The 13,473-nt window shown below is 44.8% G+C and overlaps 1 protein-coding gene across 2 annotated transcripts in view; it reads left to right on the top strand.

Moving 5' to 3' along the window:
* SPECC1L (sperm antigen with calponin homology and coiled-coil domains 1 like) overlaps nt 1–13,473 on the top strand; it is a 104,821-nt gene that overhangs the window by 63,822 nt on the left and 27,526 nt on the right. For both annotated transcript variants that reach the window (XM_053927754.2, XM_024566538.4), the window contains 3 exons: nt 5,419–5,502; nt 7,385–7,541; nt 10,908–11,010. In XM_053927754.2, coding sequence (XP_053783729.1) covers nt 5,419–5,502; nt 7,385–7,541; nt 10,908–11,010 — 344 coding nt within the window. The remainder of the gene's footprint in view (nt 1–5,418; nt 5,503–7,384; nt 7,542–10,907; nt 11,011–13,473) is intronic.

The raw sequence follows: 13,473 nt of genomic DNA, 5'->3' as shown, positions 1-13,473 counted from the left end.
CAGGCTTCCTTGCAGTCTTGGGGCACTCACACACACTGCGGACTCAGCAGCCTTATACTGGCTTTTCCTCTGCTGGAATACTTGTCCTGGAGGAGGGCTTACTCCTGCAAGGCTTCGCTCAGATTTCACCTAGGTGCGGTCCTGAGTGCCCTGTTTTATCATTGTAATCCACTCCGTTCTCCATGCACCTCTTTCTCCCATCTCTCTCTTAAATGTAGCATTTATCCCTCCTAACATACTGTATGGGTTACTTACCTGTAACTTTTACTGGTTTTCTTCCACTCCCCTAGATCATGAGCTCTGCAAGGTCAGAGCGTGCCGAGTACCTATAGTAGTGTTGGGCTCTTGATAAAAAATTATGAGATGAGTGAATGAAATAGAGAGTTCAGCATATAAAATGCTGAGCACACATTTTAGCCCATAGTAAATGTTTACTGTTAAATTTTATTAGTTTGTGAACTTTTTCGTAGTAGCACATGTGGCTGAGAAGGATGGCTCTTACTTGTTCACTAGTAAAAGATTTTAGTTCATTGCAAAGCAAGCGAGGTCTGCAGGGTTTTGCTTAGCTGCCAACTAGTGGCTGTGAGAAAGCATCAATACACGTTATGTTTTGGGTGTCTGAAAAGAGCTGCATGCATTGAGGGCAAAGATGGAAGCCAAGCATTCGGGAGCAGTCCCACTCCCCTGCCCACTGTGTGTGCCCCCGTTCTGTCAATCAAGTCAGCCTTTTGATCTGCAGTCCCAGTCACTACAGTTGGAGCCAGGAGCCAGGATGCCACAGCCTTTGAGAATGTGTATACCCTTGGGCCAGTGACAACCCTGTGGGAGCAGCCCCTATCTGGGGGCATTGAGGTGATTCTGGGACACCAAAGAATACTGAGTCTCCAGGGCCTCTCCAAACCTGCGGAAGCCAGGCCGAAGCCAGCCATCGGGTCCTCTCCCCTTGCGACGGCTCCCTCCAGACTCCTCGTAATTGGCTCACAGCAGGTCACAGTTGACCGAGGAAAGCCCGGGCCAGCAGTGTTTCTCAACCTTACCTATTGATGAGACCTGCCTGAGTCACGTGCTGAAATAGGGAATCCTGGGCCTTATCTGAGATCTGTGGACACAGACTCTCCAGGAAAGAGAGTTTTGAAACTTTGTTTTCACAAGGACCCCAAGTGTTTTTTAGGAAAGAATAAATTTGGGAAATTAGGCAAGTGTTATTTTTTCATCTTTCCTATTGCCTTGGCTTTTGTGGGTGGGGGATGGCGTGTGGAAGGTCTGTGAGCCAAGGTTATTGAAGACAGAGACTCAATGTGTTGTATCTCTGGGACCTGCTGAAGGAAACCCTTTTTTGGCTTTCCTCATTTTATTATCCGGTCATGTATCAAATGACAGTGCCATCGGGCATGGGGGGTGTGGTGTGTCTGTGTTCATGCCAGTCTGACTGGTTCTCCACTTTGTCTGTTGTGAGGCCTTAGTGGGGTTTAGTGGAAGCCGTGCAAATACAAGAGACCCCGGAAACACCCTAGATGAATTTTTATCTTAGAATTTGTTGGTAGTGTGATCTTATCTTCTGCGGTCACCAAAGAAACCACTTACAAAACTGATAAGAGAGTAGAATTTCCGAACTCTGTCTTGAAATGCTTTTCTTCCTTGATTGTCTCTTTTACCTTGGCACGAATCAAAAAAGAGTCTGTAATTTTCATTTCAAAAGTTTTGCTGGCTTCATTACTGAAATTTAAAAAGGTTCTTCCTCTTGTTCTGCTACGCTTAAATTAGAGAGTTTGTTGTTTTTCCAGTTTAGTATAATAGGGGTGGGTTTTTTGTTCTCTTTTAGTGTCATGCTTGTAGGTCAGTCGCAGGAGAATGTTTCAGACCAGGGAAATCTTACTATAAATGGCCTAATCAAATGCTCTTTTGTTATTAATGTCAGCAGTTGAGCTAAATGGCCGGGGCCATGATTGGTGCCGCCTCAGTGAGCCCTTATAGGCAGACGGGAATCAGTGTTTTGCATCCACAGCAGGACAGGCTAGATCTGTTACCAGGCACATGGATACAGGTGGTCGAAAAGTTCTTTACTGTCTCCATGTGCACAGCGGTCTTAAAAGGTCCAGAGCGTTAAATGAAGACCTCAGCTGATGGTTCAGGTGCCTGGAGAGCCTGGTGTTGCCCAGTGTCAGCGTGGCCTTGCAACTGCCCTGTGTGTGCCGCCAGCTCAGGCACATGGGGATCTGAGAACGTTACGTGTTGTCATGTTCTGTAAAGAAATTCGTACCGTTATCTGTCCAGATTATCACTTGAGGCTTAGAGATACAAAATTTTTTCAAAATTTAGTATTTTGAAAAAATTGATTTATGATAAGCATCCAGAAAGATGCCTCCCTTGGCCCGCGTCGCCTGCACACTTTGCCCTGCCCAGTCCTCCCAGCCTGCCCGCAGGCTCACCCACTCCTGTCTTGCCCGGGCCCAGTGGATTTCTTTTGTGTGTACTGCGTAATCCTCTCCAGACTCTCCTTTGCCTGGGAGAAAGCTACTAATTGTCCTTCTAGTCTTGACTGAGACGTCATTTCCTGCGCAGGCCTTTCCTGCTCTCCTCTGAAGAGCAGGTCACATCCCCTGCTGTGGTCCCAGAGCCCCTTGTATTTGTCCTGCCCTAGCAGCCTTCACTTGAAATGGTTTTTTAAAGGTCTGGCTTCTGCTCTAGACTCCGAGTTCCAAGAGGGGAAGTTTCCTGCCTCCTGTCCTCCTTTCTCTGGCCTTTGCACCAAGCCCAGTGCCTGGCAAGTAGTGGGCACCCAAGTGATTTTGGTTTAATAAATGGATTAAAGACAAGAATAGCTCCATGTGACTGTAGACTCCATTACTGTACAATATAATCTCTTCTGCGTGCTGCCCTGCACTAATCTTGTTTCCTGAGTAGGGATAAACCAGCAGTTTGAGTGAAGGTGAAGATGGAGTCCAGCTGGCCTGCTACAGTAGTGGGTGGGCACGTATTCCTACGGTAACAAGTGCCTCGGGTGCCTGTTTGATTCCCAGTGAAAACGCTTCATGAAATGGTAGCAGGCTGTGTTGTGCCAGTTGAAAGTTAGCACAAATAATTTTGAAAAGAATGCCTATTGGGGCTGTTTAAATGAGGGCCATGAAATATGTAACATTTTGTGTATTTTCAGAAAGTGTCTGCCAAATTGAAACAGACGTGGTCCTTAGGCATGAAGTAAAAAAACCTCTTAACCCGGTTTGGGCAGATGAATCAGCAGTGAGCTTCAGGAGCTTTTGTTTCAGCTGTGCGCCCGGAGTGGGCCGAGTGAAGGAGGAGGGAAGAAGGCAGCTCAGAGACACCTTCCCTGAGGGCTGGGCAAGGCCCACGTCTTAGCTGACACACTAGTTTTGATTCATTTGTCGTTATAACCTTTTGTTTTCAGTTTTCTTCATTTGCTGTGTTCTTTGGGAGGTTAAGATTTAGGGAAATGACCAGTCTTATAATTGTAAAATGGGAAATTTAATTAAAATGAAAATGTTGATTTTTTTTAAAAGATTTTGTTTATTTAATTTTAGACAGAGGGGAAGGGAGGGAGAAAAAGAAGGAGGGAAACATCAATGTGTGGTTGCCTCTTCCATACCCCGCACTGGGGACCTGGCCCACAACCCAGGCATGTGCCCTGACTGGGAATTGAACCGGTGACCCCTTGGTTCACAGGCCAGCACTCAGTCCACTGAGCCACACCAGCCAGGGCTGAAAATTTCGATTTCTGTTTCCTCCTATTTCTGAGTGCTGCTAACTTCGTTTTATCTGCCAGACTGTGCATAAAATACTCTCCCTGGGAGGATGAACGGAGGCCAGCAGGGTTCAGAAATCTGACTGCTGCTTGCTCTGTAGGGTTTTTGCCCAGAGGCGAGCTTTGTTCTTGACCAGAAAGGTGTAATGACTGGGCTATATAAATCCTATATGCGTTAAGAAAGGGAGTTCATCCTTCCCACTCCCTTCCCCTCCAAGTAGTTTGTGATTGCAACCAGATGTTCCTTGTTTGCTTAGAAAATAAATTTTAAAATAAAAGATGTGCTATCCTTGAAAGACAATGTCATATGCCATTACTTTTGACACCATGATATGATGAGAGGGGGTGTATTTTAAATTGTCGATTCTTAAAAAGAGGTGTAGAATAAGCTCTTTGAATAGTGGTAAATCTTGCCTTGCCCCTTTTAAAAACGATGTGAGCTGCAGAGACTTCCTGGTCAGTGAGACTAAGTCTTCATTAAGTATAGGAGGTGGTGTGTCCCCTCATCCTAACCACACATCCCTAACAGACGCCGACCAAGCAGGACACATGTACTCTGGTCTCGTGCTTGTCAGCCTGGCCTGACGACAGCCATGTGGGGCTTGTAGCCTTAGGTCCAGAGTGTGCCGGCCTGTGTTTGGGGGCTCCCACCATGGGCAGCAGGTCCTGAGGAAGCCGTGTAGAAACTAGACCAGCAGGATGGCACAGGTAGCCAGGAGGGAAAGGAGGAGGAGTACAGGGGACGTGGGGACAGCTCGTGCCAGTGTCCAAGGGACTCAAGAACCCCCCTAAACAGCTTGTGTTTAGAGAGCAAGGGAGGAGTAGGACAAGGTGAGGCTGCAAACACACAGATGAGACGGGTGGGGCTGGGTCTGACTGTGTCCTTCTCCGAACGTTCAGAAATGTCTGTGCTTCCTTGTTGCCCCGAGACCAGAGTCCACCTGCCAGGTAGCGACGGTTCCCATCAGTTGGCCTCATGCACCCTCTGAAGCCTCTTTTCCTGCTGCCTGCTCTGTTTCCCATGTGCCCCATGTTTCAGCTGTGCTAGGATTTTATTACCCTTCAACTTGAATGTCCTTGTACCTTTGCTCTGGATATTGTCTGGCTGAAATGCTGTTACCCACCCCTCTTCTCTACTAGTAAAGCCCAGCTTGTCATTACAGTATGCTTTTGAAGCCTTCCCCGCTTCCTGAAATCAAAGTGAATGACTTCTCTCTGTGTGGTTTCATAGCTCTTTATCATTCTAGTATTCTAATTAATTCCATCCTGACTTGTCTGGTGTGTGTGTGTGTGGCTTCCCCACTAACTGTGTGTAGGCACAGGGCAAGGCTTTCACCTAGCTTGTACTTTTTAGACCTAGATGCAATAGGGGATCCGTGAATTTCGGTTGAATTGCATCGAAGAGGTAAGGAGCAGTTGGTGATTTAGAAGCATTTTCTTCTGTTTTAAATGTCTCATCTCTAGAAATAAAACATTAAGCAAAATGTTTTCCCGTGTTCCTTGTCTGCGGAAGTTGTTTTGTGTAAGTAGACCATGGGGAATTGTGGAAGCGCCCTTACCTGGGAAAGGAGAGGAGCAAAGCTCACCTTCTTGCTGTCGTTACTACTTCAGTGTTCAGTGTCGGATCTCTTTATCGTGGCCTTTTCCACTTTGTGCAGAGCATCTGTTAAGGACATCTTCCACCAGCCGACCTGCTTCTCTGCCAAGAGTACCTGCCATGGAAAGTGCCAAGACCATCTCAGGTAACGACTGTCATTCGGAATTTCCTTTAAAAAGACTCCTCCCGCAGTTTTAGTAACGGTACTGAATACCTTCGCGTTAGACTTAGGTAACATTACTTGCCTCTTTAGCTCTTGAGTTGATTATTCTTCACTCTGAATTTCCCCTGTTACATCTTCCAGATTCTATAGAAATCATATGGCCCTGACTTAAAAAAACAAAAACTAAATAGTTCCATTCACTTAAAAAGTATTTATTAGATGCCTAGAGTGGGTCAGCTGATGTGCTGGGAAAAAAGCTCACTACAAACTGGATATAGTTGGGAAAGACTAAAATTTGTCCCAAGGTGTGCCGTGACTGTTTCTGAAGAGTTATTTCAGAGCACATGCAAAATTCCCGGGAAGCCAGATTTTTCTAGTGTGCTGAGCCATTCTGTAGTGATGAATTTGACGGCTTACTTTGTCTCCTAGAGGTAACTCTTGAGTTTATCAGTTCTTCATGTTATTTGCCTTTTGTGGCCTTTTCTTAACTTTCAGTAGCTCAACTAAAGGAACTGGCCTGCGGAAGGAGAAATTCCGTGTTCCCTGTCCTACAGTTAGCACCCCCGTCGTGCACGGGCTTCAGTTAGGCAGTTCTTACACGTCGCAGCTGGGGCCCCACATCAGGGGGTCCGGCCAGAATGGTCATGGCAGAGGCCAGGCTCCAGAGCCTTTTCCTGTGACAGAGTGCTTCCTGTTCTTTCTCAGTCTGTTTCTCTGTTTTATACAAAACTGTGAAAGGTGTTCTCACTCAATTTCCTAGCATACCACGGAAAGATACTGCTGATTTGAGGCATAGAGAGATCTGACATTGAAAGAAAAAGACTAACTGTAAAATTATGTCAGAAATGTAAGTGCATTTTTATTCTAATAAGATCCTGTAATAGGAGAAAGCATCTGTCTCCTGGATCTTTAAAGACTTCACTTTCCTAAGGCAATGCTGTATTCTGCTTGTGGTTACCCTTTTAACTAATGAAAGGGAGGCAGTTTCACTGATGCGGGGGAATTATTGATGCATAACATCAGTTGCATTACACCCAGCCCAGAGGTGATACAGTTAATGGCTCCCTCATATCCAGCATCTTCTGAGGTAAGAGAGAATTGGTCCGAAGTCAGGAAGTTTGTCTCACATCTCACTTCTCACTGTGCTCAGCCCAGTGTTGTAAGCACCTGCTGGTGCTCAGCGCGTCCTTGCTAGAAGCTGCTTTGACTGGGCCTCTGTCCTCAGCAGCTGAAGTGGCTGCTTCCCACCCGACAGTTCTCAGCACTTTCTGTAATTCTAACAAGATACGTTGTCTTACTGTGCCAGACTTTCAAAATAGGGCTTTTCTGATTGTTTTTATCTCTCAGTAGCTGACTGGACACCATTTGGTTTTCTGTCTCATTGACTTATGACTTAGATTTTTAAAAACTTGGCCTGACTCAGAATTAAGTATCTCTCTTCTATGTCCCCTTTTAACATGTGTTTGGGTAAGTTAGAAGAGTCCGGTTGATTTTGGTGGAGAATAGTTTCAGGTGCTGCCTTTGGTTTCGGTTGTCTTTGTGATTGAACGAGTGTGTGCAGAGCACTTCCCGTGTGCTGCACTGGTGCCCTGGGTGTTACAGGGGTGGGTGTTACAGGGGTGGGTGAGACATGCCGCTTGCTGCCAGGGCATGTGGCTTAACGGGCATTTCAACTCCTGTCCCTTTCTTATAATATTTTAGTAAAAAAATAAGGAATTCTTTCAACTTACCAATAAGATAAAGAAAATTTTAGCTTTTCCTCTTGCGTGGTAATTTATGCTCTTTTTGGAAACTATTGGAGAAATGTCTCAAGAACTCAATTTAAGATGTTTTGCTATAAAATGCACAATGGTTGCTTTGACAGTGTCTCGACGAAGTAGCGAAGAGATGAAACGAGACATCTCTGCGCCCGAGGGAGCGTCCCCGGCCTCCCTCATGGCCATGGGCACCACGTCACCGCAGCTGTCCCTCTCCTCCTCTCCCACGGCGTCTGTGACACCCACCACCCGCAGCCGGATAAGGTAGAGAGCAGTTACTACTGACGCATATCGCGCCTCCCTTTCCCGGCCTTGGAGAGTAAATGGTTAAGTTATGAAGTGATGCATTCAGGCACTGATATGTTTTTTTTTAATTTGTGTGTTATTAAGTATTTCCTGATCGCCTCTTCTGTGCCCAGAATTGGGTAAGATGGCACAGAAGTAAAACAAAGTTAAAGGGAGAGCTTCTTTCCCCAAGCAGCTGGTGTTTCTGTTTCTGATGTTGGTTTTGGAATTAGAGAATGGTTGAATACAAAAGTAAGTATTGTGAAATTCAAATACTGGGGCTATGGGCAGGACGCTAGGGAGGATTAGAAAAGTGGAATTTGAGTGGGGCCTGAGGGTGGTGGGCATTACTGTCAAGGCCAGTAACTTGAGTGAATGTACCCAAAGGATGAATAAGCTGGGAGGGGGTAATGCACACAGAGAGGATGGGCCCAGAAAACCCGAGGAAGGCACGTGCCTACATAGCTGGGGGCTGTGGGAAAAGATTGACCAGTGGGGTGTGGCTGAGCACTGGAACCTCTTCGAGGTCAGACTGAGTCACTTTGATGTGGCAGCAGCTATAAAGTGGGGAACGTAACTCAGTGTGAGAAGACCATGCAAGGGTGGTTCTACTCTGAACCAAAGCTGAGGAAAGCAGCTGAAGGGTGTTCATCAGCTCTGGGCCTGGGTGGTAGCAGTGGAAATGGTGAAGGGCAGGCTGGACTCAGGAGGTTTTTCAAAGGGAAATATGATTAATTAAAAAAGGAATGAGAGCTATCAAAGTGGTTCTAATTGTTTAGATTGGATGCTTAGAACATAAGGCTATGTTAATAATTGAGAAACAATGCATGAAAACGTAATATTATATTTTACTCCTATTTCTCTTATGTCAGAAGTTACTTGGGACTAAGAAGTATTTGTAATTTAGAAGAAAACAATAGCTATCAAAAATTTAGCATACATTGTTTATAGGAATGAGGAAAATCTCATAGGAATTAAACATAAAGGGAATTCAGAATAATTAAGATGTAGTAGGAACTGAAGGTGGGGTAGGGATGGGTCTCAGAAATGAAGTGATAAAATAACTTAGGTTTGAGGACAAATGGATACTTGGCCTCTCGAACTCAAATTATATATACTTACTTTTCTTTTCTTTTTAAGATTTTTATTTATTTATTTAGAGAGAGGGGAAGGGAGGGACAATGGGAGATAGATCTATTGGTTGCCTCTCACACCCCCCAACTGGGGACCTAGACCACAGCCAGGCATGTGCCCTGACTGGGAATCGAACCAGTGACCTTTTGGTTCACAGAACAGCACTCAATCCACTGAGCCACACCAGCCAGTGCTATATGTTACTTTTAAAGCAAAGCCCTGTGTCTAGGGGACCAACTTCTTAGAATAGTGGTCCCGTAAGCAGTGAACCTTTGGGGCAAGTAGGGGTGCAATAATGAGGATCTGTTTCACTCTGCCCTGGCTGGCCCAGGGCACTGTTCATGCTCGTCTTTGTGCCTTTGGGAGGGGCACCCACTATTCCTGGCTCCCCCACTGAGAAGCTGTGTCCTGGTCTTCGTTTCCTCATCTTTCAATGAAGAAGTTTTGAGAGACAACCCTCCAACTCTAGGAGGCTCTTTTCTGCAGCTTCTTACTGTGATCATGGAGTTTACTCTTTTTTGATGCTTTTTATGCTGTTTCTATAATAAAACAGACCTGGTGTGAGCTAGAGTGAACTTTTCACATTGATTACAGTAGTTACTTTTATTTTATTAAACAAGATGGAGATTTGGGGGGGGGGGCGGCATTTGCATTCATTCATTGATCTTAAATTTTTCATCTTCATTCTCTTTTTCTGTGTTCAACAGTGTTATGACAAACTTCTTTGAACCCTTTAAAGCAAAGCAGGATTCTGGCAGGCTGGTATAGGAGCATGAAAGTATGTTTCTTCACAGCAGCAGTCTTACCTGCATGTTGAAATATTTTTTGTTTTACTTTTGGTTCTAAGATAAGTAAAAATCGGTGCTATTTCAATGTGCCTATCTATTGGAAAAGTTTCATTTCTAAATGTGTATTCTTTGATTTCCTAACATACTCTGAAGGGTAAATACAGACAGAAATCAACGTGCTGAAGAATACTAAGCCATGTGTAATGTAATAACCTCTAGGGCACTTACTGGGCTAAGTTTATGGGACTTAGGACTAGAATCTCTGCTTTATAAAGTAAGCATTAGAAATTGACCAAGCTTTTATGAGTACGCCGTTTGTCAACGAGCAGGTGACTTTACAGAGCGCTCTCCCTCTCCCCAGGAGTTCCTCAGTGTTCTGTTCTCCGTCTAAGGTCGCTGCTGGGCGGGGGACTTGGTGTTGGATGAGAAGGATTGTGTGTTTCCCCTGCTCTGTCACCAAATCTTTTTTTGATCCAGGATCTCCTCTGGGGCAGGATGTTTATTCTGCCTCCAAGGCGGTTAACAGTGCTCTAAAGTGTCCTACATATAATTTTAAAAATAAGTTACATTGATTTTTTTTTCAAGCTTCCATAGTGTGTCCATTCTGTAGTGAACTCTGAAGTTCTTGGCGGGGGTGGGGCCCCTGCCTTGTTCACAGTCCCTTGCCCAGCAGTTGCACCTTGCCTGGCACAGCGGTACTCGGGGCGGGTGTTGGAGGAGTGAGTTGACAGACAGACTCCATTTTATGTGCAAGGTAAACTGCTGATTACCGATAAAGAGTGTGCAGCTTAGCAGTAAACACACATGAGATATTTTGTGGATGTTTTAAGGTTCATTGCCGTCTTTTGTCTTACTTCTCCTAATAGTAAGCACCTGGGAGGCAGAAAGTTATGCCTATAATTCTTCACCTTGCATAACCTTGTCCTTTGTGTTTACAATAAATGATTTTTTTAAAGGCAAAATGATTATGGGCATGAAGGTTGGAACAGAAATGAGTGGAATAAAACCGGAGCATAAAGACCATGGACGGGCAGGGTTTGAGTGAAAGGCAGCCGTGCCGGTGTTCGGATGCTGCCAGTATCAGGCTGTTCCCCTCCTGGGCGTCCCGGGACGCCTTCTCTTAGTTGTGAGTGCCTGCTGTCCTGAGCCTCCACCAGTTTTTGTTGGGGTGACGAATGGAGCCCCTCTCTACGGACAGCAGAAAGTCCTGACCACGGTGGGTCTCGGGGGCCCTGTAAAAATTGACGGGTAGAAGCAAATGAATGAGAAGATACAGGTTGCCTTTGGATGCCTCGGTGTGTGCACTTGCCCTCTTCAAGAATGCAGACCAACGCTGGTCTTTTCTGTTCGTTGGATTTCTGGCGTATAATGGTGCTCAAACAAAAAGTGTTTCAACTTTGGGTTTCTTATTTTCATTTATCAGGGAAGAAAGGAAGGACCCTCTCTCGGCATTGGCGAGGGAATACGGAGGATCAAAGAGGAATGCCTTGCTGAAGTGGTGTCAGAAGAAAACAGAAGGCTACCAGGTAACCACGGTTCTTTTGTCCTGCGTGAGCAGTTGCCAGAGCCAGTGCCGGAGGGCCATGTTTGTTCCGTATGTCACATTAGAAATGACGGGCCTACACCGAATTTCAGACATACATTTTACACATTGCAGATCTACCTCAGATTTGGTGGTGTCTCACTTAGGTAAGTTTCTTATCTTCCCAGAGTAGCTAATCTTCCTAGTACTCTTATTCAGCTATTCGAGCACTTCCTTATTTAAGTCCTCGTTCAAGGCTTTTGCCGAGGTCTCCTCATCTGGACTGAGTGAAAATACGTTCATTTTACTTTAATGTTTTAATTATAACGTTGGAAGTTTTCTTTCAGCTAAGTCGTTTCCCGTAGCGTTCCCCCTGCCTACTGTGCCGTGCGGTGCCCTAGTCAGTCCGCATCTGGGCTTTGCTCATTGCCCGCCCTCTCCTCCCCTGTTCCGGGCTGTCAGTCTCCCTCCCCCGTTCCGTATTTTATCTTAAGTGACATTAAGTGTGGTATTTGGAGAGGAAATTCTCATTCCACACACAATGGAAACCTCTCAAATATGTCCATTAGACTGCTGAAAAGTATAGTTTAGATTTTCAGTGTCCTTGCATAGGATTTTAGTTACAGAGACTCTTCCCAGCCCGCAGCCAGGGGTCTCAATTGCCATTTCGTATTTCGGTGCAACCACACAGAAATAAAACGGGAGAATGAACTTGCAGTTCTCGGAAAGTCATACTAATCGGTGAGGGTTTGCTAAGTGTCCACATGTCTCCGGCTCCCATCAGATACAAAGCAGGCTGGTAGTGCTGGCACGGATGGGGAGAAGCTGGGACGCCGTGCACTGCAGTGGCTGTAGAAGGAAGTGCGGCGGTTACTCAGAAACTTAAACACAGAACTGCTGTATGACCCAGCAGCGCCACTTGTGATGTGTGTGCACCTACCCAAAATAGCTGAAAATGCGGACCGGGTGAGGCCGTTTCCACACCCAGGCCATAGTGGCACTCTTCACAGTAGCCAAAAGGTGGCAGCAGTCCAGGTGTCCAGTGGATGGACAAACAAAACGCAGTGCACATACGCAGTGGGATATTATTCGTCTTTAAAAGGAAAGAACTTCTAGCACACGCTACAGGTGGTGAACCTGAAAGACATTGTACTAAATGAAGTAAACCATGCCCAAAAGGACAAAAGTTTACGCGTCCTCTTATATGAGTAGTCAGATCCATAGACAGAGAGGAGAGTGGTGGGGCCAGAGGCTGGGGCAGAGGCCAGGGAGGAGCTGCTGTTTGCAGAGGACAGGGTTTGTGCGAGACGGACAGCGTCCTGGGGGTGGGCGGTGGTAGTGGTCGCACACAGCGTTAAGTGTACTCAGTGACCCTGGACTGTGCACTCAAATATGGTAAAGTGATAAATGTTACGTTCATGTGTACTTTACCACAATAAAAAATTATTTAGCAAAAAGAAAAGTAAGTGATTGGAATACAACTAGATGGAAAATCGGCAAGGATACAGAAGACTTGAACTATACCCTATGTATATAAACTATATACTAACCAGGCCTACAAGATATCTACGATACACTCTACCCCAAAACAGCAGAGTATACATTCTCCTCAGGTGCACAGAGAATATTCCAGCATAGGCTATATGTTGAGTTATAAAACCAGTCTCAGTAAATTTTAAAAGGTTAAGATTATACAAAGTATCTTTTCTGATTACAGTAGAGTGAAAGTAGAAATCAATAACAGCAGGAAAACTCACAACATACTGAAACTTTGGGAGGTGTTGAAATTTGTAACTATAAACGCTTGTCGTAAAAAGGAAAAAGATCTCAAATCAGTAACCTAAGCTTCCACCTTAAGAAAGTAGGAAAAAATGAGCAAACTAAACCCAGCAAGCAGAAAGAAGGAAATGATAGAGATTAGAGCAGAAGTAAAGGAAATAGAAAATCAGAGAAAATAAAACGAAACTAAAATTCGATTCTTTGGAAAGACGGTAGATCAACAAATGTTTGGCTACATTGACAAAGGAAAAAAGAGAAGACTAAAATTGCTAAAATCAGGAATAAGAGAGGAAACGTGACTAATAATTTTACAGGGAAAAAAAGGATTAAAAGGGAATACAATGAATAATTGTATGCTGGAAAATTACCTAGATGAAGTGGGCAAATTCCTAGAAATATGCAAACTATCAAAATTGACTCAAGAAGAAAGAAAATCTGAATAGACCTGTAACAGTGAAAGAGAGTGAGTTACTAATCAAAAAGCTCCAACAAAGGAAAGCCCAGGGCTACCCAGCTTCACTGGGAAATTCTACCAAATGTTTAAAAAAATGAACATTAGTCTTTCTCAATCTCTTCCAAACATAGAGAACACTTCCTAACTCATTCTGTGGGAGGCCAGTGTTGCTACTCTAATGCCAAAGTCAGAAAAAGATCATTACAAGTAGAGAAGACTAAGCACAAGGATCCT

The sequence above is a fragment of the Desmodus rotundus genome, chromosome 7 (genome assembly GCF_022682495.2).
Source record: "Desmodus rotundus isolate HL8 chromosome 7, HLdesRot8A.1, whole genome shotgun sequence".
NCBI classification, from domain to species: domain Eukaryota; kingdom Metazoa; phylum Chordata; class Mammalia; order Chiroptera; family Phyllostomidae; genus Desmodus; species Desmodus rotundus.
This window is presented reverse-complemented; position numbering and strand designations above follow the sequence as displayed.